At 38.7% G+C, this 27,932-nt stretch overlaps 4 protein-coding genes across 5 annotated transcripts in view; 2 read left to right on the forward strand and 2 right to left on the reverse strand.

Annotated features, from left to right (window-relative positions):
• igsf21a (immunoglobin superfamily, member 21a) overlaps positions 1-16,307 on the forward strand; it is a 148,900-nt gene extending 132,593 nt beyond the window's left edge. Inside the window, exons 7-10 of one of the 2 annotated variants that reach the window (XM_072381606.1) lie at positions 3,943-4,028; positions 5,894-6,086; positions 8,704-8,742; positions 12,978-16,307. In XM_072381606.1, the coding sequence (XP_072237707.1) occupies positions 3,943-4,028; positions 5,894-6,086; positions 8,704-8,742; positions 12,978-13,054 (395 nt within the window). In that variant the 3' untranslated portion in view covers positions 13,055-16,307. Of the gene's footprint in view, positions 1-3,942; positions 4,044-5,893; positions 6,087-8,703; positions 8,743-12,977 lie in introns of both variants that reach the window. The other variant, XM_072381605.1, reaches the window with a different exon arrangement.
• Positions 16,308-17,709: 1,402 nt separating this feature from the next.
• klhdc7a (kelch domain containing 7A) lies at positions 17,710-21,872 on the forward strand. The gene has a single exon (XM_072381607.1). It carries the CDS (start codon positions 17,841-17,843, stop codon positions 20,115-20,117), a length of 2,277 nt encoding a protein of 758 aa, XP_072237708.1. The 5' UTR covers positions 17,710-17,840; the 3' UTR covers positions 20,118-21,872.
• A 61-nt stretch (positions 21,873-21,933) lies between these two features.
• Positions 21,934-23,587, reverse strand: cfap107 (cilia and flagella associated protein 107). Its single transcript, XM_072381608.1, has 4 exons — positions 23,492-23,587; positions 22,930-23,040; positions 22,400-22,574; positions 21,934-22,190 (listed from the first exon to the last, which is right to left on the reverse strand). The coding sequence occupies exons 1-4, from the start codon at positions 23,585-23,587 to the stop codon at positions 21,934-21,936; spliced, it is 639 nt and encodes a 212-aa protein (XP_072237709.1).
• Positions 23,588-24,081: 494 nt separating this feature from the next.
• Positions 24,082-27,829, reverse strand: aadacl4 (arylacetamide deacetylase-like 4). Its single transcript, XM_072382454.1, is given in 5 exon segments — positions 24,082-24,177; positions 24,180-24,237; positions 24,239-24,328; positions 24,330-24,820; positions 27,764-27,829. Coding segments are annotated over 5 exon segments (801 nt in total).
• Positions 27,830-27,932: the final 103 nt, after the last annotated feature.

The following is a 27,932-nucleotide window of genomic DNA, read 5'->3' on the forward strand; positions in this document are numbered from 1 at the left end:
TGATTTTCCTTAACTTGATAGTGAGGACGCTACAGCATATATGTATCAGAGCTGCATCCAAATATTGTCCAAAGTGTAGTTGTTGACAAATATCTATTATTCTTCTGTCAGCACTGTGCAGAGGATGAGTGCAGTGTTGCCATAACCCATTAGATTAGATTAGATTAGATTAGATTAGATTAGAACTTCATTGATCCCTTTGGGAAGTTCCCGCAGGCAAAGTCAGATTCCAGCAGCACCATTACAGAAGAAAAAAAAAAGAAGAATACTATACAAAATTATATGCAAAGACAGATAATAATAAAATAAAGAAATTCTATATCCAGCTACTGCTACATTGGTTCCACAATGCCAGCTGGCCTTTACACACATAGCTTGTTTTGTTTCCGTTACTACTTTATTAGCTTAGAGACATATCAACAGCAGGCTTCAGCCCCCTCACATCTGTCACCCCCTTTTGTAGTTTCACACTTGACTTTGATGGGATGGTAAGATGATGAACAAATACAAGTCCAAAAACAGATCACTTTTCTTTCTTTTTTTAAAAAAAAAGTAAAAGAAATTGTTGGAAAAAACAAAACAAATATTAAAGAAAGAATAGGTATCTCTGCTATAGACAAATTTCAATGATATGTGCTTGTGTATGCTTTTGAACTTGTCATTAATAAGCAGAATGATGTATGCAGGATGGATTCAAAATAATTACAGTGATAATGAAAGCTGATTTCCCTAGGATAAAAGGAAAAAGTCCTGCTAGGCTCTGCCACAATGTTTGTGTGGATGATCAGTTTAATGTGTGGGGGTTGGGATTTCTATATAATTTCCAGAAATCTAATGTTGAAAAAAGCACTTCAGGCCTTATGTAAAACCAATTGTTGTAATTGCTAATGTCACTTTATGAAATTGGAATATCTCATACCAGAATATTGTTTTAAAAATGTAATAACTGTCACCTTCATGTACCAATTGATGAGAAACATTGTACAAACCGTACAACAGGGGGAGACGGCTGCATCACATCTGAAGACAGTGTTGCAGTAAAACCTCCCGGGATGTTGATTAAACATATGACCAGGAAGTTGGTCCTGTCAAGCTCTTGCTAAATGTCAAAGCTGGTAATATTTTGACAAAGCATTATTTCCTGTGATCTCATTAATTTATCAGTACCTTTGTTCTTTTAAAGAGACGGTAGACGCACTAGGCACGTTGTTTTTTTCCATGAAAAGAAGAACAGAAAAAAGTACATTTTGTTGATTGTAATTTTGTAGATTTGTTGATTCTAGAGCACACATGAAATTTAAAGGATTTTCTGACCTGCTTTGGGCTTGCTCCTTGTTGGAAGGAGTAGTATTTTTTTTTTGTCGTTTATTTCTCATATAATGGCTTTAATTCAGTTCTGAGGGTACATTGTATTGCCTTACTGACAAAATGACTCAATCTTTATTTCATTTGTAATGATGACTATACATATTGAATGGCCCACCTAAGGATTCCCATAATTTCCATGTCCTATTCATTCATATCATGCAGCTGTAACTGTATTATTGCACTTATACACACACCCTCTTGGTTCTCTCAGGTGTGTGTGTCTGTGGTCAGGAAATGAATGGGGGATCTTTTCAGAGCTCATAAGTCATAAATCTTTCAGAGATGTAATATTGCCACAGGAGACAGTGCGACAGTCTGACAATTGACCAATGTTGTAGCACACTTCATGCATATTCATGAAAGGCTCTGTGCTCACCATACAAATGTTACTGAGGCTGGTGGTGGGTGTTAGGAATCTAAAAATTCATGAAAACCACATCATTCACGAACAGTGCATTTTAATTACTATATTAAAGAAATGTTCTTTGTTCCAGCCAGGTTCACACATCAGTTTTTGCTTTTCCAGAAAGTCAAAGAAAGATGTTTGGTTTGAGGAAGTGTGTGTGTGTGTGTGTGTGTGAGAGAGAGAGAGAGAGAGAGAGAGAGAATATTTCTAACTACATGTCTCTATTGATGACTGTTTGACAGGGTGCATATAGCCTTGTGACATACGTTTTAAGTTCACCGGTAGCTTAGTAAATCACATGCATCAGTCTTCCTTATCTCTTTGCTTTGGGTCACTGAGAATAACATGTTTGTTCAGTGCATGACAGGCGTTACACTGGGCTTGATTCATGACAATAGAATGCAGCCAGTCAGGCCTTTTTTGAATTCGGCTGCTTTCCTGTGTAGTTTCTCTTTTTGAAGAGAACCATTCACCCAGCTAATCTGTGAAACAGCTGCACAAACCTGTTGATGTCTTGGCTTGGTTTTGAAGCACACCTGATACAGAATGAGCAGTTGTTTTTCTGAGAGCTGTGTTTATTCTCTGAACTCTTCTTAAGTGAAAACAGGTCTTTCTTGCAGGGTGAAGAAGTTTAGGAGGTGGTCTCACTGGACCGTGGCCTATTTCCCGTGTGACACCCTCTCCCCAGAGAGGCTGTGTCATGTCCATCACACTGTGTGCTGCCGCAGTCAAAGGTGGTGACGTAGTATGCCAACTGTCACTGCTGGAGCAAATCCCAGAAATTGGCCATCATCTCCCAGCCATATGCCTTGCAAACTCCATGACATGAGAATTTAAAAATACTTTCTGTTTGTGTGACGGAAGAGAAAAGAGGAGTGCTTCACATTGCTGATATGCCAGCCTTTGCCTGTGAAATGCCATCCATCTTGGGCAGGAGATTTAACATTTAGCAAAGTCTTTGTCTGCATGATGTCTTTGGCTTGGTTGCCATGTGAATATTTTCCATGAATTTTAGATTATCTGGGACATTGCTTCAATTTGTACTGCTTTGTCTAAGATTTCATGGACAAATTCATTAGTTTGAAAAGAATTGCAAATACACTGGTGTTGCTGAAGTCTTTCAGCGAGTATGAATATCTCCTGTTTCCTCCTCAATTGTATTGTCTGGATTCCCTTTAACTGTTTCATACAATTTAAATGCTATTGTTTCTAGTTTTATATCAGCATAAGCAGATAGGATCTTTTTTCTGGGCAATGCCACATGCTCCATCCTGCTCAGATTGGATAGTGTAAATTTTAAACATTAGTCTTATACAAGCTTGTATAAGACTTGTAGTCACGGACTGTGAAAATTTTGTCACCAGATAAATGTCTAAAAACTCAGACCATTTGTCTGTCTTCTATTTATCCTTTTCTTTTACTCATCGATAAGAACAACCAGACAGTGTGATTTAAATTAAGAGTTCAAAATAAATTAACGGCAGAACTCCAGACATTACTGATTGGATGCCCTTTGCTTGATTCTCATTGCATGTGTTGTTCAGTCCACTGGTTTAACGTATGGAACTACACTCCATATGAAGCAGTTATTTTTAGAATTGTTAATCATCACAAATCGTCCGGAACCTGCTTATAATGGCCTAATGTCATGTTCTTTGCAATTTAGTGGTAATGAAATTACTTACCTTTTTATAGCACATTGCAAATCACTCATTTAATCTCGACAGCTCATACACAAGACAGTCACTGGTCCCACGCAATTTCATAATATTGGAATCTGCCTGTTTCTTCTCCCACTGTGCCCTATTGTTTTAGGTGCTGGAAATGAAAGCCATCTGGGGGCTGCTGTCCACACCAAGACAAGGGAATTAGCTCTCTGAGTGCCCCTTATCTCACAACATCCACACACCACCCGTTGCACTCCCATTCTTCTCCAGTAATGAGTAGCTACCCAATTTAGTTCCTTTTCTCTCCAAAGGGAAATAAATCCAGCGCAGTCCTTTGGATTAAAGAACCTGCAGGTCCCTCGCCTCTCGCCCTGTGACCTTAATTGACAGGAAATTGTATTTGTCTTTCTCCCTCCGCGACGAAACAGGTGTCCAGCAGGATTTTCTCTTCATGCTCAGTATAATGACCTTTTGCCCTTTGTCTTTTTTCTCTCATTTCAGCTGCTCCTAAGGGTCCTAAACTCTTTATGACCCCTAGTAGGGCAAAAGTAGGGGACACAGTACGCATCACTGTGCAAGGATTCCAGGTAGGATCGCCTGGGGTAAGTGCATGGGGTTTAAAGAAAATGAGATGTAAAGTTCAGTGTAAAATTGCATTTTGCACATGAGAAGCAGGAACTGTTTAGTTTTCCTCGACTCTGTTGAGCACAAATATTTATTTTCATCCATTTATTGATGCATACTAATGACTGATGACAGCCAACACTGCTAAACTCAAGGCTTCAAAAAAGGTCAACCAGTTTGTGGTTTTCACATTGGTCGTGTTAAACTTAGTTTTTTACTCAATAAAGCTTTAGATAATAAGACTCGAAACTGAATAAACCAAAAGATTTTGTTTGACTTTCGGGAGTCTGTCCAGTGTCCTAACCAATAACATGACATTTTGCCAACCTGCCATGATTTTTGCTGCTTTTTGCCCTACACCCCCATAGAGATTGTCTTTATATCACTATCATTACCTGCTAAAAAGATCTATGTCTGTGGTGTGAATGACCCGCAGACCATGATGGTCTGTTTGATATTAATGCACATCAAAGCCAGGCAGCTTGAGCCAGTCAGGTGAAGAGAATAGGACCAATCCTGATATAGAACACACTAATAGCCCACAGCACAAATCTCCTTTGTGACTTTGCAGACGCTGCTTAGGAATCACGAGCAAAATTTCATGTTTGATTTTATTTCATTTTATGAGAACAAATTAATATTTTGTATTGCTGTTGGTTTAGAGCACTGAGCTATTGACTGCACATGTGTTTGTGTTTGCGCAGCGACCTTGGGATTCTCTTAAATCTTCTCTTTGAGCAGGGTTAAGATTGGTTATTACAAGCAGGCTTCACTGTGGCATACAGGCAGTCGGGCCCTTCAGCAGCTTGGGCATCAGTGCGTGCAGACTGATCAAAAAGCAAATTTCCCTTATCCTTCATTGGACCTGGGCTTTAGGGTTTCACAAGTAGATAAGATTGTGTGCCAAGACTGAAAATGCTGGCTTCCGCCTTTCTGATTCAACGATGTTCCCCTCCAGACGTTAGAACTTTTTTTTCCCCCTCCATGTATTTCTTTTTTTAAAATTCTTTAAAAAAAAAATACAAACTCTCTTGAATGATCTATCAACATTATTTAAGGATAGGCAACTTCCAGCTTGTATGAACACAGAACATTTGTGCAGTAGGGCTGTCATGATATAGGTTTTACCACACAATCATCATGGCCAAAAGCATCCATAACATTATTGTGATATCATTAGAGAACTTCAGGGAAAAAAATATTGCTTTCAACTTATTCATCTTTTTTTTTTACGTAATTTGTCTCTAATTCTTTTGGTCATTAAATTACACTCTGAATTTCAGGAAAATTAAAATGATTGTCATCATGATGGTATATCGGGACCTCCCTGATGTGCAGCACTTTGTTTGAACTATGAAGTGGCTTATGGTCATGTGAGAATTTAAATCTTTGGTGGAAATCACTGAAAAATAAGAACACAAACACCACCAACTCTGCTTGCTTTAACGATTTCAGAGTGCACTGTCACTGTGTTGCGTGCACTGCTTTGAAATAAAAAGTCTTTAGAATTTGCCAAAGAACCATGCTCTTTGTCTTCGCACCCTGACTGAAATTAACTGAACTGACTTCTAACTTTTTAATACAGTTAATGACAGGACATAGACTTGGGAAATCTGTTATAATATTATTTTTTTATTATTGATGTATGTTTTTAACTTTGCATCTCATTAGGGGGGGGATTGGCGTGTGTTTTATTCATGTATACTTTTCTCTTAATCTCTTGGCTGAGAGTTAGACTTTCTCTGAGCCGCCTTTACACACCCTTCTCGTTTTTTTCTTATTTCCCCCTTTCTGTATGTCTGTCTCCATCCCATCCTGGTGTTGATAGAATGAGGTTTTCCCTGAGCCGCTCTTCACCTGGACGCGGGTGGGGGGCCGCCTGCTGGATGGCAGCACTGAGCGAGAGGGGAGAGAGCTGATTCTTGAGAGAGTGCCAGCAGAGCTTAACGGCTCCATGTATCGCTGCACAGCCCAAAATCCTTTGGGTTCCACAGATACGCACACTCGCCTCATAGTCTTTGGTATGTATGCTTACCTCTTCAACATGCTTTTGCATTTCAGACCAGTGGCCTGAAGTGGTTACCACACCAAAGGTAAACTGTAATCATAATTAATTCTGATTGATATTTATTATCTTCTAAATGATTTGGTGTCATTACACAACTTGCCTCTACAATAGTTATTTGGAATACAATTACTGAGTTAAATGTCACAGAAAACTACATGTTTCTAAAAAAGATAGTATATTAAGAAAAATATTCTTAATGTGATCTCTTTTAGGTATAAATCATTGATGCAACTAAGTGTGTGATTAATAAGAGATTGTACCCTCAATTGGTTCAAGAATGCACACTTATTTAAGGCACAACATAGAAATGGTTATTATTATCTAATGGATTAAGTGCCATTAATGGCATATCTAATGTTGCTCTATGGTATGAGCCAAAAACCAACCATGGCATCAAAGGCCGGTAATTAAATCAAAGGACCTTTGTTGTCAACTGTGTTGGAAAAGCACTTTACTCAGACAAGGTAACATGTTAATTATAATTTGGATGGGTTTGATGTACCGATACAGATATGGGACCTGGATCACTTCCAGGCTCTATTAAATCTGTGTGTCCTGCTCCTCTGGTTGCGTTTACACTGGAGAGACTCATTGAAGAACAGTATCTGCAGTTTGAGCTTCTTCATAAAGAGAGTTTCAATTGAGCAAGTTCAATTAAAAACAGATTTCGAATCAAATAAATGTGACATGTCTTTGACCTATTGAACTTATAATGTCTTTACTTACTCTTTCTTAAAAGTTACAATGACAATCACATCCAGTCTGAATCCAGTTTGATTTAGATTATTTCATAGTAATAGGAATGCTAAACCTTAGTGTTAAGGAGATCTCTTTATGTATCAGGCGGCAGTCAGAGTCATTGTGAATGTAAAAGAGGCTCATGTCACCACATAATACTAACGTTTTAAAAAGCCATCATCATGTAGCCTGTTGGAGAAGTGTAAAGGTTTTCCTATGTATTATTGTATTCCATCAATGTCCCCTAACATTACTATTTTACCATCCCTTAGGCATTTCAGATGCAAAATACCATGCAAGCATTGCAGCACATTCAGTAACAACACTATCACTTTTACATAAAGTCATTGTAAAACACTCACATGACAGGACTGTTTCAAAGATCCAATGACTATATAGAGATAAAGCCATCAGTGATAGATATATTTTGTTTTTGAATGGAGTTTTCATAACTGAGATGTCAACAAAGAAACAGGTATTTTTGTAAAGTGAGGAAATGTGTGGTTTTCACACAAATTTGTTTTTAGGTCAGGAGTACCTTTTTCACATCAATCAGGTTGACATCCTTTTTGTACTTGAGCAGCTGTGGAAAAAAAGAATGTGTCCATCTTTTTTATATCCTCCTGCTGGAAACATTCTTGTGCACAGAGTGTAAAGTATGTAGCAAATGCACAAATTACTGGGCAGGTCCAGTAAGAACCCACTTTAAGGGGATAGAGCCACTTTAGGGAGGTGTTACCTTGGGAGGTGCTTTGCTAGGAAGAGCACTAATGTCTATTTAACACCCTGATGCATCCTCAGGTGTCATCGGCTACGTGCCTAGTATGGCCCATCTGTCTGTCTGCTCCTTGTAGATTGCTTCCACTCATGCTTAGAGGAAGTAAATGGTGATTAAGTGACCTTGGCACCATCCCCCACGGCCTCGAGATAAGACACTTTTCTCTCTCCCGGGGATGAAGAGGTTCTGTTCACTTCGCCAAGTGTTCGATATACACCGTCAGGAATAATGGATTATAATGACAACCTGGTTTAAAGACTCTTCAGCAACAAGCAGCATTTACATCTTGATGATGTCAGTGTTATCTGTAGTCATCCTCAGTGATAATAACCTCTGAGATAACTGTGAGGTGAGTCAGCACAAGAGAGGAGTCGGGCAGTGACAAACACACAGACCAAACTGCAATCGCATGCAAAGACACACAGATATGTATACTTATGCAAATTTGCTGGGGCAGGCAAACACAAGGGTCCATATGGCGAGTGCACACATTAATTTCTAAGTCTCTCTGTGGAACTGAAGTGTTAAAGTAGTTGCAGTGAGACCAGGGAAGTTTCACACGGTGCTGCAGCTTCCACCTGCTCATACACACTTTAACATCCAAATTTAGCTCACAAAGTGCAATTTAAGACTGTTGCTAATACCCTCTTGCTTCTTCATTTGCAATTACTTAATCCCTGCGAGAACATTACGTTTACATTGTGCAGAATAGACACTTTGGTGTAGCCTTTTAAAATTAGTGTCAAAATCTCTTGTCTGGCTACCAGACCTTGGCTGTAGTTCCCAGCTCTCACTGCTGCTAAAAGTGCCCTGGTTGTTCCTTTGCAGTGCTTTGTGTTCCCAGGTCCATTAACAAGCCCAAGCGTGTTCTTCAGGAACCTTGGAATTCAGCTTCATTAGAGAGCAACAACCCCGTCAGAGAACACATTTTTCTTTTTCCTTCTTAGGCTCTTTATTCTAATTATTTCCCTTCTCCTTTCACTGAATCACTCACTGTCTCTATAGAAACAGAAGTTTTTGATTGCCTCAATGTTTTTTTTTTTCTTTTATACAGAAAATCCAAGTATGATGAAGAACACACAGAATCAAAACAGTAAGTATTTTAGCCCCTGACTTGACGAGCATGTTTTTTGCATGGACAGGATCAGTTATAAAAGCAAATTGTCAGCAGTTGCTTAGTATACAGAAATCTGTCTCAGATTAGAGAAGCTAATTCTTTGGGACTCTGTGGCTTCAACATTTCCAGTATTGACAGATGAAGGAAGTTTTTGGTTCTGTCCTAAATGGTTTGCCCCAGATAAGCTGCGTGAGAGTGATTCAGTTAGGATTAATCTTTGACGATGTTCTGTAGCAGCAAGCTTCAAGTCTCTCCCTGTGACTAACCGTGCCTGTCACTGAGTGTTGAGTGTGATATTATTGATGTTTCATATGTGCAATGGTGGCTCATTTGTGGCTTCTGAGATTATCATATGTAAAGAAGAGGGATTGTTAGGAGAAACTGCAGAGCCATGGCAACATCCTTTCCATCTCTCCCTTTCCTGTCTCTGTTTCACTTTGTACAACAATTTTCCTGTCAGTCTTTCCCTCTCTCAGACTTTTGTGCTCCTTTTTTGTCCCCCAGTGCCAGACTTCAGGTTCATCCGATATCTGGTTGTCTTTTGTCACTACCTTATGTCTCTCTTATTCGGTTTTTCCCCTTTCATCGCATTATTTTTTTTACTCTTCCTCAACAGCTTAGCTCACAATCTCTGATTTGATGCAGATTTTCACTCACCCAGACCTTATGAGGAGTTTAGATTATGCTGCAGTGTGAAAAACATTCAGCTCTGGCTAAAAAACAGAGTTTAGAGCTTTGACAGATGGGCCTCTGAAGCATGAAGTGGTTCGCAACTTACCAAGACTGAAATGAAAGTGTGACCCCACAGAGATAGCAATCAGAGCTCTGATACAGTGGTATGAAAAACTGTGTGAACTTTAAGAGAAGACTCTTTAATAGCTCATCTAGATTTAGTAAAGCCTCTTTCTCTCTCAACCCTCAAAAAAAAAAAAAACTCACTCATATCTAGGTTTTCAGTCAGAAAGGATATAATCTGCATTTGTTTGATAGTCAAATGACTCCACATTAGTCACACACTCTGTACTCAGACTCAGTCTCCAATCATTTTTGCCGTGTGCTGCATTGAAGGCTGAAAAAGTGATCAGAGCCACAAATATGTTTGAAAATATGTGTTTTCCAACTGAAATGTCAGAAGGCTATGAAACTTACAGGCGGACAAAGGATGAAAAGGGTGACAGATTCACTATACAAGTCAGCATGGTGACTTGCAGCTTACTTTTGGTCCTGCTGTGATAATTTAAGTTAATATTTCTAGCTTATTTTCTACCAACTTTATTTGAGTGCTATGAAGTAGTGAAACAGATTCCTACTCTGATGGTGTTGCGTCACGAATCACATCAGAATAAGAGTAAGACTTCAGTGTCACTTGTCATTAAACTTAATTGTAATTAAACTGTTTTTTTCACATCATTATCTGACACATTGGACAAACACTGCGAAGGGCTGTATTTTAAGCCAAACCACTTTTTTTATTACACAATACATTAGTAATATGCACTCAACAGAAATCATCCTTTTGTTTACAGTTTAGAGGGAATGAAGAATCAATAAAGCATCTGTATTGTAATTATTTTTACAGTTATGAGCTGTTGACAATGTAAAATGTATTTAAATGACATAACCACCTGTAGCATAATCTCTAGTGCATGAGTGTAATGCCCATGTTTGTCCCAACATACAGTGGGAACAGCTTCCCAAACAGATGGGAAGCAGGGCTGTCTTTAAACTGAGCTACACCAGTTAAACCGAGTTGTCTTCTGACTTTGGATTTACATTTTCCCCATTTCCTTCTCCAAAAATATTACCTAATGTGCTTATTGTTTTCTCCCACACTTAGTTTTTCAGTTCCTCTTCATTTTTCAATTAGTTTTACCCCTTTCCCTTCTTTGCAACTCATATCGTACGGATGCAAATCTGGGAATGCAAATGTTATGGTAAGCACTGGAGCAGGAGTGTCACAGCAAGGACAGAAGTAGGTCAGAATGGATGCACAGACATGCTTTGAATACAAGTCAAATTGGTGTACAACATGTCCCCAAGAGGTTACCACACATGCACCTGAGCCTAATGGATGAATTCCCAACTGTTTGTCTGAGTGGGATGAACCAATGTTGTCAGTCAAGGCCGTAGTAGATGAAAACCTGCACCTTCTATTAGGAGTTACATGTGTTCATCTTTGTCAGTGTACAGTCTCTGACACAGCTTGTCCAACTTTACTTTGTGAAAATGGACTAAATTTAACAGATGACTGAAATTTCAAGGGGGAAAAACTGACATTTTCTGCCACATGATAACATAATACTATACCTGTCAGCTGAGGCATGTCAATAGTAGTTTGAGTGTGCCTCTCTTGACTGGGACATACATTATCCTCCATCAGTGGTCATGTGCAATAAAGAAAGGACTATTTTTTTACAAACATTTTATATTCATCACACAGTCATCCCTCATCTTAAAAGAAGGTATCGGTCCGAGTTGTCAAAGAAAAATCAGTTTGGCAGAAATGCATTGAGGCCTGAGCCAAACAGATGGCTTGGGGACTTGCATCTTTGACTGCAGATTGAAAGGGAACCTCAGATGATGATCTTATGCTTGACTGGGCACATTACCAACCAAGATGAAGTATATATTGAAAAGATCCAGTTGTTTTTGTCTAATACTTTGTGATTTGAATAAAGACCGCACTATGATGCCAGATTCCATGTTTGTACTTACAATTAGCATTTGTTAGAGTCATTTAAAAAACCTTGAATTTTTTAATCCATCCTGTCAAACATGATCCAGCTGTTTTGTGATTCAATTCATTTAACATTTGCCAGCGGGCAGATTGTTCAGACTTAAATAGAGTTGCATTTACCTGAGAGGTTTAAGATCTGTCAGATTATATTATGAAGTCTCACCACAGCCCAACGCAGTCAGCCCCTCTTTGTAATTGTGACTGTGCTTTAGCCACTATCTTGGCAGAATCTGGATACTTGGACTGTTTACTTAACAAAGACACACCCTAAGCCAGGAGTGACTTTCCTCTCCATATTTACACTAAGATATCTTCAAGGTGATTATAGAAGTGATAACAAAGTAAAGTTGGTGTTTTCCGATCTCTTCAGTCTATTATGCTTCTGCCAACCTTTAGATTTTTTTATATTATGTAAATACTGACAGAGTGCTAGAACTTTGCTTTGTATCATTCTTTGCATCTTCAAGATTCACTCAAAAAATGCTTCCTATTTATTTTTACCTTAAAAAGGTTTCATTGCCATCAATCACGGAGCATAACTGTGCATATTCTCCTACTTCCCATACTAGTGCAAAATAATTAATGAAAACGTAACAACCACAGCCTAGTAAACAGTTAGACAATTTGATAATGGATGAATGGTTTGTGGAGCATGATGTTGAGCTTTACTATAATCTCCATTCATACAAATACATACAACTTTTCTAATTAGTTCACTTGCCCCTTTATTCATTTAGGGATCAAACAGTAGTGGTCATCTCTCCCTTCATCTAGTGTTGGCGACCATTTGGATGGCTAGAATATCAATATGCCGTAATATGTGAATAGAATTGGGCTCTTTACCCAAAATGGAGATGTAGGACAAAGGTGAGGAATGGGGTTACCAAACAAAAATCACAAACCTTCTTGAGAACCAGTGGAGAACTAGGCTGCTGTTTATTTTAGTTACCAATGTTGACCGATGATAGTTAATATTGTGTTCACAGTACTCTAGTGACATCAGAATGTATCAAAATAATGTATCAAAATAAGCTAGTTGCTTATTGCTGCAGAATTGAAGGTCACAAAACAAAATCTTGTTTCCAAGAATCAGCCTGTAGGTTATTAATCATATCACCAACTGTCTAACAGAAAGCAACTGTACATTTACCATACCAGAGATGTTGCAGAAAGAGGGAGTCTAAAAGGGATCCACCAAATCCTAGGTCTTGTGTAAAGGGGGTTTGACCAGTTGTTTTAACCAAATATAAGCATAGTGGTAAATGGTTAGGTGGATAATGTATTTCATTTCTGAAAATATCTAAACTCTTCAAGCACTACTTTAATTCAAAACAATTTTACAAATAACTGATAGACCATATCACATTATTTGTATACTGACGAACATTCATTGTAATTCATTATAATGTTAAAGACTAAATGACAACCAAATAGCTTTATTTGACTGATCTGATCTACTTTCCCCTTTTTGCAGATGAAGCCTCCCACATGGACTTCTTCGGACTGACATGGATTGCACTTGTCTTCACAGTGACAGTGGAAATGACGTGAAACCTCTGATCCAAGACACAGATACACACATATTTGCCCATACAGTACACAACATCCGCATATGTATACGGATACACAACTAAACACTTTCCAGAGTCCTGCAAGCCTTTTCCAGTCATCAACAGAGCCTCTGTATGTCAATCAGGAAACTGTGCTACCACATGATGGGGCTTCTTGTTTTTTGTTTTTTTTTGGGTTTTTTTTATATAAAATTAGAATCAAGATGATATTAAAGAAAAATAACATGATGAACATGACAGTAGCCACCTCCTATATAGCACCACCCTTACCTTTTTTGTTTCTTGTCCCACAATTGCCTGTTGATAAATAAACTTTGTTGATTTGAAAAAGAAGGAAAAAAGCTTTTGGATTTTATTTTTGAGTCACAATGTTATTGGCGTTGAGTGAAATGTGGAAAAATGGAACTGGCTTTGACAGCACCATCCTATCAAACACTCCCATCTGTTACATGTCCTGGGATGCACCAGCTTAGCAACAAGCTGATAAACCATGGGTGAACAAATATACAGATGCTCCAAGGGGACCTTCTACATATATATATATATATATATATATAAACTTTTTTTCTGATGGCTTGGAATGTACAAGAAGATTTAAATGCATTGAGAAACAGTAAGAAATCTCGTTTGAGTGTATTTTGTGTACATCAGTGTAAATATGAAAAATAATTAAAAAGCATATATGGGTTATGGTGAGGAAAGGTTGGAGATTGTTGGAGTTTATGCTTCTTTACCTTTGTTTGTCCTTCATTCAACTTTCAGAAAAAAATCTTGGCTGAGAGGATGGAAGCATTTATCAGCCTTTCTGTTTCTCACTTAGGTTTTTTTAAATCTATATGGCAGGTCTCCAAGGACAGAGTAAAAAAAAAAAAAACTAACATGTCTGCTGTTTTGGGGTTGTGGTGCATGTGACGTTTGAAGATTCTTTCTCCTTTTGATGTGTTCCACCTGACAGCACTGCAACTCTTTGTCACTAGCCTGTAATCCAGCTATTTACTTGTGACCTACATTGTGTACAATGCGTAACTCTTCTCCAGACATTGACAGTACTTGTAGGATCATTTAGCCGCCATTCCAGGAAGGAGCTCACCTGAGGCAGCTTGTGTAAACAGGGTTGTTGCATTTGTTTCATTTCACCTGTATTAAAATTGAAATATGATAAAACTTACAAGCCTTGACTTTACTTGCAGTGTTAAGCAGTGTTTGACATGTTCATCAGTCTTGATTCTTTAATACTGGGTGCAAGCCAACAATCCTAAAAAAGTTGGGATGTCGTGTAAAATATGAAACAAAAAGGAAATTAAACGATTTGAAAGTCCCATATTTTATTCAATAGAACACCAAATACATGTCAAATGTTAAAAGTAAGACTTTTAACTATATAAAAAATATTTGTTCATCTTAACTTTGATGGCAGCAACACATCTGAAAAAGGCCGTTACACATTCATGTTTACCACTGTGTAGCATCCCGTCTTCTTTTAACCGTCAGTAAAATTTCTGGGAACTGAAGAGACCAATTAGTTGCTGGACCTTGAGTAAACAAGTAATAGGATTTTAGCTGCCCAACAGTCCTTTGTTGCCATTTCGCATTTCATGATGTAGCAAAACTGCTGCTTGCAAACTCTGGATTGCAGGCATTGCAGCACTTTGACTCTTCTACTACAAAGACATGCAGTTGTAATGGATGCAGTATGTTGTTGAGCATTGTCTTGCTGAAATATACAAGGCCTTCTCTAAGAAATGCATCATCGAGATGCACAGGTTTGAACTGTGCACTGATAGATAGGGAACAAAATGAATAGCCCTTCTCCTTTTTAATGTGGAGGACACTAATTTCCAAATAGAAATATGAAAGGTTTTACTTTCCTTCCCATAGGTTCCCACTTTGCCATAGTTGCAAATTAGCTTTGGCCCAAAGAAGATGGAAGTGTTTCTGGATCATTTTGTATATGGCTTCTTCTTTGCATAGTAGAGCTTTAACCTGCATTTGTGGACGGTATGATAAATTAAGTTCAAAGACAATAATTTCTAAAGGTGTTCTGAGACCATGCAGCAATTTTCTGTTCATATTGACATTTCATCCCTGTCCCATGCGTACATAGATGTCTCCAGAAATTAATATTATGTGCTGTTGATGGAGTATTCAATGCCTTCAGAATTGTACATGCACGAAAATTATTCAGAAACCGCTCGACAATTTGTACTCAGTTTTTTTTTGCAAATTGATGGACCTCTGCCCATTTTTTTGTCTAAGAGACTCTGCCTCTGCCTCCCAATGGTGCTCTTTTTTATACCTAATCATGTTAAGAACCTGTTGCCATTTAACCTAATGAGGTGTAACATGTTCCTCCAGTTATTATTTTTAGTACCGATTACTTTTCCAGCCTTTTGTTGCCTCTGTCCCAATGAGAGAGAGATTTGAAAATCACTTTAATCTGTTTTTCCTTAAATTTTACACAGTGCAGCTACAATCTAATATAAATAATAATAGTTTTCCCATAAGAAGAATACTTTAAAGTCTTTCTATTATTTGTTTTATGTGTTTACCCAGAGAAATTCCAAAAATTACTTTGAAAGTTTCCACATATTTCAGGTGTTGATTCCAATATTGGTTTTGATGAAGAATGTCTCATCATTAACTCTTTGGAGTTTATATGCTATCAGAAATGAGTATCTTACAGCTGAGTATTTCTGCATCTTTTGGACAACGGATTAAACCAGATGGGAGGCCAGAGGAGAGATTTTTAAAGCTTTGTTGAATTGAAAGGATAAACCTATCCATTTGGGATATCATCTCACCTTGTTAAAGTACAATCCATATTCCTGCACTCTGAAAATTAGAATTGCGTAGCACAAACATTATCAACAGGCAGTTATGAGTTGTTGAATTTTATTATTTTTATTTTCCTTTCCATTCACTGTATGACATTATAACTCAGTTATTAATTGTAATTTTTTTTTTCAAGATACAGTTTTGTGTCCTATTCTTTTTTTATTATTATTTCTCAAAGGATTCAATTGTGCACATTGTATTTACATGACCTGATAATCATGCCAGAAGAAGTCCATCTTATGTCTGTGTGTGTGCACGTGTGCTTGTGTGGATATGGGTGCTGTAATACTATGTACACATATTGACATTATGTATGAACACTTTGTGTAACTCAAATTCATAAAGTTAGATCCGGCAGGCAATAAATATGACCCCTTTCAATTTATGGCTTTATTACTTTTTTTCATTATTTAATATATTATCTTCAAATTGTCTCTTCAAGCAGGCTTATTTTTGAGAGGGGTGGATTGCCCTTATATACAGATATTGAGCCACTGTTGTTCTGTGTCATTATTTTGTTTCCTTACTAAACTGCTCTCTCATTGTAGTGATGGCAACATAACATTTCACTTTATTTGTACATAAGTGGCTACACCCTGCTTCTGCCCAGTTTGCCTCACAGAGCTATGTGGTTACTATTGGAAAAAGTAGGACACACCCATTAGTATTTTATTTGCACCTTCTCATTTAATTACATGTTGCTCACTCGTCATGGGTGCCACAAGCAAGAAAAGGTAAAAGTCTCTCCACACAAAGTGCATCATGGTCAACAATCTTTTTTTTTCTGCACTGGGCAATTATTAGGACAAGAAGCTACCTTCATAGCCCATTTCTAAATTATTTAGGTGTTAACTATGCTTGCAGAATCCGGTTTCCTTTTTGTTGTCAGCTGACTTGGCTATCAGATGGCCAAACAGCACCCACATCAAAGAGGACACCTGACACACTCTCTGTACAAGTGTGCATGTTATGCATCTTCACAAGGCTTCACAGAGTGCTGTCAAAATAAATACTGTTTTGTTGCTGATTGTAGTCTTGTTCTGTTGTGTTATCAGCAACACAAATGACAGACTGACAGCGGCAACCAAGTGACATGGTTCCAGTCTGACAGAAATACATGTTTGCATCACATGGGAATGAATAGTGCTGTCAGCTCTCTATGTAAACACTTTTTCTATTGTTTTTCCATTTTAATGTTTTAATGTTTTAATTTCATCTTAATATTCTGTGTTTGTATTACAATGCAATTGCCATTTATATTTTTGACAGCAACCATCAGCATCTTTTTAGAAACATAATTTTAGCATATCTCCTGGCACTGGAAAGGACCTTTGATCTGCAAATAGGTACATCCTGGTTATAAAGTATTTGATGAATGCCACCTGTCATCATTCTCCACCACTTATTTAAATCATGCTTACCTTCTGGCACCTGTAGAGCAAGTTAAGGGGTATTTTCTATCATAATTTTGGCAATGTTTTTTCAACTTTCATATAAAAAGGTACAACCTTAATCACTCCTTTTGGTGTAAACACACGCAAAAGGTGTCACATAACTCAAAAGAAGGTAATTAGATTCTTTTTAAAGAAATGACACAAGGATATTTGTGAGAAAAACCTGGTAGAGTCAGCAGCTTGCATAAGCAAATATTGATCCATGGGTATTTACATACTGTGTATGGTTACTGAAACTGCATCTGAATCGCCACAGGTGCTGCATAAAAAAGTGCCCCGCCTCTGCAGAGCAAGGGATGCAAATAGAAACTCTAGGGCTATCATTTTACACTTGATCCTTTAGAGGCATAGTCATCAGATCACAGCAGCTCCTTTACAATGAAAACCAGACAGCTCCAGTCAGCTGGGGTGCATTGACAATAACTTTCAAAAGGATCAGTCAGCCAGCCATTGCTGTCATTCTTTTTTTTCCCAGCAATGCCTATTGCAGAGTTGTTAGGAGTCCAGTTCGACATGCAGCTGCTGTTGAAGCTTAGTGTCTCTGTAGCTGCAGTGCTGCTGGTTTCTTGGGCCTACAGATTTTACAACTCCAGGAATGTGAGGACAATTCAGCCCTGTGGCAATAACAAGGAGCAACAGAATGCCACCTGCCAAAACTGCAAGACAACGCTACATCATCAAACCCAACCAGAATATGGCAAGAATGAAGGAAACAAGCAACCAAGGCTCCTGTGTGCAGACTCAGCCACTGATGGCCAGTCATCTGACAGCACCAAGGAAATACCAACAGAAACTCCTCCTCACCTAGTTGAAAAGCATGAGGGGAGATTTAACATGTCAAATAGGAATCAAGATAAATGCTTGAAAGGGGAGGTATTCACTCATCAGAATCAACCAGTTGCCACAAGTAATATTTCATTGGAAAATGCTTTGAGCCTCCAAGATCCAACAGAGTATGGGATGGTTAATACGACGGGGCGCCGCTCCCCTTGCATTTTGAAGAAGCTGGAGGGATGTGTGGGTGTCGGCAGGGAGTTAAGGCAGGACTTGGAGTGTCAGGGGGTCTACTCCAGCTTCCTCTCCAAGGCAGAGATCAAAGTGGAGGATGCTAGCGTAGTGCTGGAAGGATCAGGAGACCAGATTGTGCATGGAAAGATATATGATTACTATCTTGAGTCTTCATCTCACTCAATAACTGATTCTAGCACTATCTTGGGTCAGTATGATGAGAACTCTAAGTCAAAGCAGGAGTGTGGAAACCGTGGACGCAGTCTCACAGAGTCTTCTTTCTCTGTAAGCCCTATCATTATGCGCAATCTGGTTCTTCAACAGAGGACTGTAGAGGATGCCTCCTCACAAGGAAGCCTCAAGCTGAGACACCCAGCACGACCGGCACTTTTGCGTAATGAGAGCTATCGCTCTGCAGCAGAGGACTCTGAGCTTTTTATCCCCTTTCAAATTTCAAGAGCCCCAATTCCAATAACTCAGTCTTTGGCATCAACAGGCAATGAGACCACCTCTCTTCAGACCTCTACAGATAGCAAAAGTTGTAAAGTGAGGAAGGTTGATCTAATGACTGCAGCAGGGGTTCAGTTTGTACACCCTCCAAAAGAAATTTTCTGTGACACAGATCTGGAAAGCATACAGAGTAAACTTGATCTAGGTAACTGTTTAGAGACACTTTATCTTTCTAAGAAAACTGGACAGATATATGTTCAGCAAGAAGCCCTTAGAGTTATGTCAGACAATTACCTACAAGTGCTCAGGGATCCCAATATTTATGGGCGACTAATGGCTGGTGAGAGGGAGCAAATTCAGAAGCAGAGAATGAGGGGAAGAAGGTTTGTCATTGTTGCAGACATGGATCCTCAAGATTGGTTGAGGAACACACAGGGGCAGAGAGCAACAACAGAACAGAGGAGGATGTCGAGTGCAATGTATTATTATGATGACCACAAAGACGCCTGGCATACGCTCTGCCTGATCCCACAGGAGGTCATCTCTAAAGCCTGTGCCATGTGCACAATGGATAACTACTTATTTGTGGCAGTGGGCTGCCAAGACACAAACAGAGAAATGACACCCTCAAAGCGAGTGTTTTGCTACAATCCTTTGACATCCATTTGGAAAGAGATCTGTCCGATGAATGAAGCCAGGCCTCGCTGCAAACTGGCAGCCCTTGAGGGCTACATCTATGCCATCGGAGGAGAGTGCCTATCATCAGTCGAGCGCTATGACCCACGACTGGACAGATGGACATTTGTGGCTCCATTGCCTAATGACACGTTTGCTGTGGCACATCATGTCACGGTGTGCAGTGGAGAGCTCTCTGTTTCTGGGGGTACTCTTAGATATATGCTACTGCGCTATAACCCCAAAAACAACACCTGGAGGCCAAGTCTCATGGTAGGCAGCAATGACAGAACTGCAGATATGGTAGCTGTAGGGAGATTTCTCTATCGATTCGATGTTAACTCACTTCTTGGTGTAAGTGTATACCGCTACCATTCAGTGGCACGACTATGGTATGAGTGCAGCTCCAAACGACTTCTATGCTGCCCTGCCTTCCAGTGTGTCACAATGGATGGCGCAATCTACTGTATCAGCCGGCAGTTCACCATGAGGTTTGACGCTGATGAGATCTCCCCAGCTTTCTCAGATGAGGATTTGAGTGTCCTCTCTGGAGCCAAGGGCATACTTTTCCCCTTTGTCCTCTCACTACCTGATAAGAAGCCTCTGCAGACAAGTGTGTAAAAAAGGATTCGGTTTTTCCATTGATGATAAGATTAGGTGGTGACTGAGTATCCCTACAAGAGCATGCTTTACATCAAGTTTATTGTTGACTGTGTGAATTTTGCTTTACTCAATCCAGCCTAACCCTAAATGTTACAGCAAAATTGTAACCATTGTACTATTGTTTATTTGAGGTGTTAACCACAAAGCAGTAACAAATTGGTCTCATAAAAAGCTTTATATTTCTCGGATTGGGTGTTGCGCAGAGCCTTGTTTGTTTCTCATGTCTCATTTCTGGAAGCAGGTGTAAAGTATTAGACTGTTTATGGTCATCAAACTACTGTTTGCTTAGATTTACACAGGATGTGCTGCCATGTTAATTGTTTGCTTCTTTGATTTGCCACTCCTTCTTGCCATTCTGCTAGTTTTATGTCATCCCAGATGCTTAACCTCTTCCCTGTAAAAGATAATTCATAAAAAATATCAGAGTAACTGGGTTCATTTAACTCTAACACACAAAATTGGGCAACATAGTGATCATCTATCAGCTGCTCAGTGTAGGGCACAAAAATAACTTACACAGCAGTCTGGATACAATGTCATTATCTAAAGCTGCTCTTTAAACATGACAGGGTGTAAATGAGTATGCCATACAATACGAATAGGCAAGCTCCTAAAGAATTTGTCACTAAGTTTGAATCTTATCCAACACTTTGATTTGTGGTTATTTTGTTTTTTGTTGTCATCTTCCTATGGCGAAAACAGAGGGTATTTCTTTAAATCTTGACTGATTAGATTATTACTCTTTTGTTTTGATAAACACAAAATAAAAATTCAAATGTATCATTCATTGCCTACTAACCCACTATTAGTGATTAACTCTATTAAGGTAAATCTATTTTCCAAAATTTCTTTGGCTTTCTAACAGAAACATAAGTATCACAAGTATTGTCTTAACAGTATATTTTAAAGTTTTTATTTGCATTAACCATTCAATATGCATACAATGATACCAATGTTAAATCCCTTATTGTTTGCTCATTTACTATCATGTTTCACTGTGTACTAAAGCTGAGAACCTTTGCAGAGATTAAGAGAGTGACATGCTGCTATAGCACCACCATGTGGTTGAGAAGGCTAGCACAGTAGCGGCATGGGCAAAAGGAGCTGAAGGTTCACGGTGACACAAAAATGTGAGGTGAGGCACTGGTAGTGGAGTGACTTTACAAGCTAGCAGTGGGTGAAGAAGAACTGCACTGGAAAGCAGCAGGCAAGTGGGAAAAGGGGAGGCAGACACAGATGGTTGACCATCAAACATAAGCATCTTTGATTATTCCTAATTAAGCACTTTGATTCCTTGCATTTAAACAAAGAATGAGATTCTCCTCAGACATTGCCTTGGATGACTCATGGCTTCTGCTTTGTCTCAATAGCTAGATTGAGTTTATCATTAACATTAATAACAATGTTATCTTGCTTTTTCTTCATATCGAATGTAATTCTTCCTACTCTGTATTTCTTGTGTAATGTGACATCAATCATTGCCTCCATCTTGCAAACACACACTCATTTATGTTTGAACATTATTGATACTCGTCAAACTGAAAAGTTTATCTACTAATGTCCTCACTGTGACTTAAAGAGAACCATGCTCAATATTTGTATCCATTTTGATTTCCCAAATGATCTTATCAGTTAATATGTCCATGCTTACAACTAATAAAACATGTCAACCCAGAAAACAAAAAGATTAAATCAAATAAAACAGCACCACTTTGAACTAATGTTTTAAATTACAAGTAGGATGTAATGCAATTTAATTGTCACAGTTCTGTCTCTAAACTGTTCTGAAACAATGTTCAGGGACTTGAAGGAGCAAGCCCTGTCTCAAATGCAGGTCCCTGTTGTTGTGATTGGCTCCATAGAGGTGGCTGGAGAGCATACGTGATGCCCTGGCAAAGCGGCTCTGGCAGAAGGCACCAAGTGGATGCTGTTGGTATGCTGATCTGTACACAGTAAGTGATGGCAGGTGGGACTGCTGCTTTTTGAAATGGTGATTTGTGGAATCCAATAGGCCAGAGCTGGTTGAAAGGGCTGTCGAGGAAAGCAAAGTTAACTGTCAAATAATTAATTAATTGTTCATGAGCAGACAGTTCTTTTTTAGTTTTTTAGTATTTTATTTTCTTAGTACAATGTTTAATGTACTCATACATGTTTGCATTTTACCCACCCCCCTTGCAACTAGATGCTTGTTGGAATGATTTCCCATTTATAATCTGTAGCATTTTGAATAGTGGACTTACCTGAAACTGGCCAGTCAGACTTCTCAGATTCCAGTGTAGAGCTTCCAAGTTGCGTAGGTTGCAAAGCTGGCAAAGAATTGTTGTGCTTATTCACATAGCTTTCTTGAAACTGTGTGACCAAATAATCTGATGATGGTGCTCTGTGGTGGGCAATCAGCATCTTGTATGGATATCCCTGGATAAAAATACACAGAAGACTTGGCTGAATGCAGTGGGCTTTACTAGATTAAGTTATACAGGTCAGGACCTGCTCTTTTTCAATAATCGTCAAGAGGCTCACCATGTGACACAGGCAAATTGCTCTAACTAGCTTTTAAGTGCGTTTAAGGACTGATGATTTTACACATTTTTCATGACTGCTGAGTCTGAACAGAAACTTGCTTTCATAAGGAGTTTTATCACAGGCCTTTATCTTGGCCATCAATATTATACAGAAGTGTCCACAATCTAAAAAAGAAAGCCCTGACTTGCAGGGTTGTGACAGGCTTTCAATTGGCGTTAATGCCCTGAACGAGCAGTTAAGGGCTGACCTCAGCTCTCAGCAGGGCAGATCTTCTCACAGAGAGGTCTGGCTCAAAGTCCCAGTGGGGCTGGTAGTCTAAATGACTGGTGCTGTTGGCTATCTTTGGCTCCCGAGTGAACTGTGTGGAATAAATAGACATTGCAAAGAGGAATGACAAATGGACCTGAGCAATGAGCCCAGTGTAAGGATCAGCAAAGCTCGCACTTCAGAATCGATCGACACTGCTGGATAATATTTCAGTAATTTCTTCTCTCAAATCCTGAACAGCAGCTCACGGACAAACTTCATGTCAATGTAATTAGTCACAAGCTCTAGCCTTTTCCATCAGGAAGCTGCGCTGATGTTATCTGAACCCAGCCTGACTGATTATTTTAGTTTAGACTTGATAACCAAGTGAGGATCTGCAAAACACTTCACATGATCTCACTGGGATAATTTTATGTTTTGAACTAAACATGAGTAAAAAGATTGTCCAATCTCTATTTTTCAAATTTTAGTTTAGGTTTGATTCCGAATTGTTACATTACTCCAATGCATAACAGTACAATCAGCAACAAACATAAGCCTACCTGAAGTCTGTTTTCAGCCCAGTTGCCTAAGAGCACTTTGTTTCGATACTTCTGTTCTATTCGCCATCCAGTTTGGGCCCATTTATTGTTTTCCATGACTTGGTGTTGGTTTATATGTTACCTGGTGTCAAACACACAGCCAGGGAAATCTGAAGCTTTTTCTGAGCAGTAGCTTGTCTAACCGATAGCATGTAGATGTATTCACCTGAACCCATAGTGGAGGGAAACTAGAGCTCTGTTGCCATGGACACAGCAAACACTGAAGGGAAGACAAGCTGAGTATCCTGGAAGCAAATCAGAGATGTCTTACATCTTTTTAAAAAGAAAGACATGCCTTCAGGCTAGGGCATGGCATTTACATTTTTAGAAGTACTTCCAGTACTTGCTTTAATTGTGCCAGAAATTGTGTAAAGGCTTTATGGCTTTAGGCTACTTTTCATTTTTGGAATATAACAAGTTTTGTTTATTGATTTTTTAATTTTTTTTTTGTCCCAGGGTTTTTCTTCAACGAATCGTATAATGTTAATGATGAATATTGGAGGCAAGCTTGTATAAGAAAATATAAAACAAAATACAAAGTAGAATAAAGTTTACGTGATACAATTTATGATCTCCAAAGTGTTTTTTACATCGTCAGTACTATCTACAACCTGAGCTGCAGAAGGACAGCTGACCTAGCCCTGGTTTAAAAAAAGTTAATAATGACATGAAAATCATCAATCATATAATGCCAGAGCTTTTTTTGTTTTGTTTTTGGGGATGAAGGTCTGTGGGGTTTTCAAACTTATAGCCTCTACTGCCAGTAAAGGTGAGACCTCATGTTCCAAACCAGCCTTGATATACCTCCCCCTCATGTTCTGAGGTTCTTTGCTCACAGAAACCTTACGTGAGGCACTTAGGGGTAAGTTGGAGGGGGGAGAGCAACTTTTCATAGTATGGCCCGGGCTCAGTGGGGCCACAGTTCTTTTCAGGCAATTCATGGCACGCAGACAACTGTCCATTGAGCTACAGCAGGAAATAGAAAGCTATCCGGCCACAAAACAATATGGGCGCAGCATGATTTTACTGGTATTAGGGCAGGTTGAAATCTGCCATCTGCATAGTCAGGTAGATAAGGACCTGAGCACAGGGAAATGGCAGATGTCTGCCCTGTCTCCTCCCAAGCCTTTGGCACACTGCTGCGGCCAGTATAGCCCCGTTGCTGTTTCGTCAGACTGCCACTCTGTGAGAGTCTACGCTAAACTCAGTCTGAGCCACAGACAGGAAGTGACACGTTGCAGTCTCACAATCATCCAGATGGGCAATATACCTGTGATCAGGTGCACCAAAGAGGTGTCAAATGAAAGACAGAAGTACGACATATTAAACTGTAGCCATTTTGAAGAGACATTACAGCAGAACTGGGTTTTTTTTCTTTTCTTTTTTTTTCCACATGAAAATATTTTCTGGAAATCATAAACTTTCCGGAACGAAAATCTGAATATTGAATAGATATACGTGAGTGAAAAGTATCTACGAAGAAGATTATTATTTATATACATTTTCCTCACCTAATATATTATATATGAATATGATATCAACAGCCATGGAAAACCATTTTTTTGTACATGTTATGAAGGCAAAATATTTTTTTAAAATAGGCAATGAATGAGAGCTTAACAATTATGTGAATGCCAAGGAAGTGGAGAATTCTTCCTGACGGCAAGGAAAAGAACAACACATTTTGAGAAAATAGCTTAAAGATATGGATTATAAAAGATTTTTCTATTGAAAACAATTATTTATTAGTGAAATATTTGATGTAATAAATATTTCATGGATACTTTTGTAGTTGACTCTTACATTAAGACAATTATTATGAAGCTTTTGGTGTAAATTCCATAACAAAGAATGCATTGGCCTTTTCTCCAGCAGCTCTCTCTCTCTGTCATTTTGGTTTCTGTCAAACTCACCTCTGCATACTTTTGTTTTAGAAAATCACCCTGATCCCTGTTCTTTTAATCTTGCTTCTTTTCTGTCATTCTCCCTCAGATTATTTAAATGCAATTATCCTCCTTCCATCCCTTCATGATACGTAAAGGGTCCAGCTACTAATTCTGCTCATCTACCACTACTAGTGTCCACATTCCAGGGGGACGCTATCCAATTCACTTTCTTTGTTCGTATCACCAAACTGTTTAAAATTCACCCTCTGTTCATAAAGAAACTTAGTTCTCCTTACTGAAATAATATGAAAGTAACTGTTTTCAAAGTTGACCAAAACTGTATGTTTAAGGAGGCAAATAAAGTAATTTTTCATTAAATATCCACTGATTTGTAAAAGTAACCGTGTAAAAGACGAGATGTAAGAACATTAACCCCCAAATGTATATTGACATATTCTTGCTACTGAGTGGATGGAGAAAATGTTAACAAAACTTAAGGTAGTAAAATTGAGAAAAGGGAAAAGAAATCAAATTGTTTTTCTCGTTAGGAGCAGCATGATGGTATGGCATTTAGCTCTGTCGACTTACAACAATTGTCTTGTTTGAATCTTAGCTGACACCTTTCTGTGTGGAGTGTGTATGTTCTCCCTCTTACCAGCATGGGTTCTCTTCAGATACTCTAGCTTCCTCCCATAGTCCAAAAACATGCATGGTAGTTTAATTGACTATAAGTGTGTGTGTGCGTGTGTGTGAATGTTTTTGGTCACTTTTGTCTCTGTTTCCCTGTAATGGACTGACAACCAATCCAGGATGTACCCTGACTCTTCTGATGGTAGCTGGAATAGGCTCCAGCACCCTTGTGACTCACAGTGTGATGAAGCAGGTATTGAAAATGCATTAATACATGTCTACTTTGGTCTAATCTCTTGGATTCAATAGGCAAATAGATTTTGGATATTTCTGGAAAAGGCTTAGATACTCTACAGAAGTTCGTGGTGTCAGACTTAATCAACAGAACCAGTTCAAATTAGTAGGACACGAGGTAAATTCTGTCATAATTTGGGTCCTTCTATATACTGATCTCATGCTATATATATTTCAATATATACAATAGTCAAAAGTAAAAAGTAGTGTATTTACAATAAGTATACCTTAGCTGTCATGTCTGTATTTTCTGTCTGTCTGCAGAGGAAATATTACAGGGTTTATCTATTCATTTATTAAGATGCTTTTAATATTAAAGTGCTATTATTCAGATTCATTTGAATATTTTGAGTATTTTCCACTCAAATGATTTTATATCATCAGTTAGTAAAGATCAGACTACAGAAACATGCATGAAAATGTTGGCACAACAAATCTATTGATAATTTATGTGAGTATACCTTCCTTATATGGTCACAAAATGTATGAACATGACTCACAGAGGACTAAAATACTAAATAGACCACCTTTATTTAATTTTACTTAAGTAAATAAACAGAACATTACTGGTACTGCCCAGTATCCAATCTCATGGAAATACAAAAGACAACCACACACAGACCCTTATTCTGTTGCTCACAGTTGTCTGACATCAGAAAATGTATGCCCTTCGGTGGCAGACCTGTGGGAACTTGTCTGAAGCGAGTCCAATAACAAGCCACAAACCATCAAATAAAACTAAACTGAAGGCATATGCACTGCACCTTGCTTCTCGCCCAATGGTAGCTGGGATAGGCTCAACCCCCACCCCATGACCCTGAATTGGATTAAGAGGGTATAGAAAATGGATGGATGGATGGATGGGTAGAGAGATGATGGCACATGCCGGGACGATGTAGGATTTGACCCTGCCAGTAAAGAAAGCATAGATCTTCAGGAAAGGGGAGACACAATGTGAACAAACTACAAAAATGATGCTCTTGATAGATAAAGTCAAAGTGAAGGTAATTATTTCTAAGAGGCCATACTTGCTATGACAACATCAAAGAAGGGGAACACATGACTGTGTTTCTGGGAACCTTTGGTAGACATGATTTCTTATCAAATATTTATTTTATCTGGGCTTTATCAGGTGCTGAAGGACAAAGAAAGGACAGTAACACAGTTTAAGATTTAAGTTCATTTTCTATCTTCCACAGAAAGCATTTCGTCTGTTCTAAAAACAATTCAGAAGAAAAAAAAATATTGTAAAGACACAATAACATGATAAAAACATCATACAATCAACACCAACACTTTCACTAATACTCCACACAACTGCCGTGGCAACAAACAAGACACGAACCATGAGCAGTTTTCCACTATTTTCTACCCCATGAGGAATGTCTGAATTCATCAGCCTAGAGTACACAAGTCCAATTACCAAAAGGAGAAAGGCTGCAACAAGAGCAGCAAAGCCAATTATTAAAATTGCAGGGCCCATGTCCATGGTGCTGCTGGTCTGCTCTGCTGAAGGTAAGTCATTAGGGGAACATGTTTTATCTACCTGCTCTCAGCCTCTCTTCACCCTCCCACATCCGCATGGAATACAT

The sequence above is a fragment of the Leuresthes tenuis genome, unplaced genomic scaffold (assembly GCF_036924035.1).
Source record: "Leuresthes tenuis unplaced genomic scaffold, fLeuTen1.0.hap1 SCAF_3, whole genome shotgun sequence".
Lineage (NCBI taxonomy): Eukaryota > Metazoa > Chordata > Actinopteri > Atheriniformes > Atherinopsidae > Leuresthes > Leuresthes tenuis.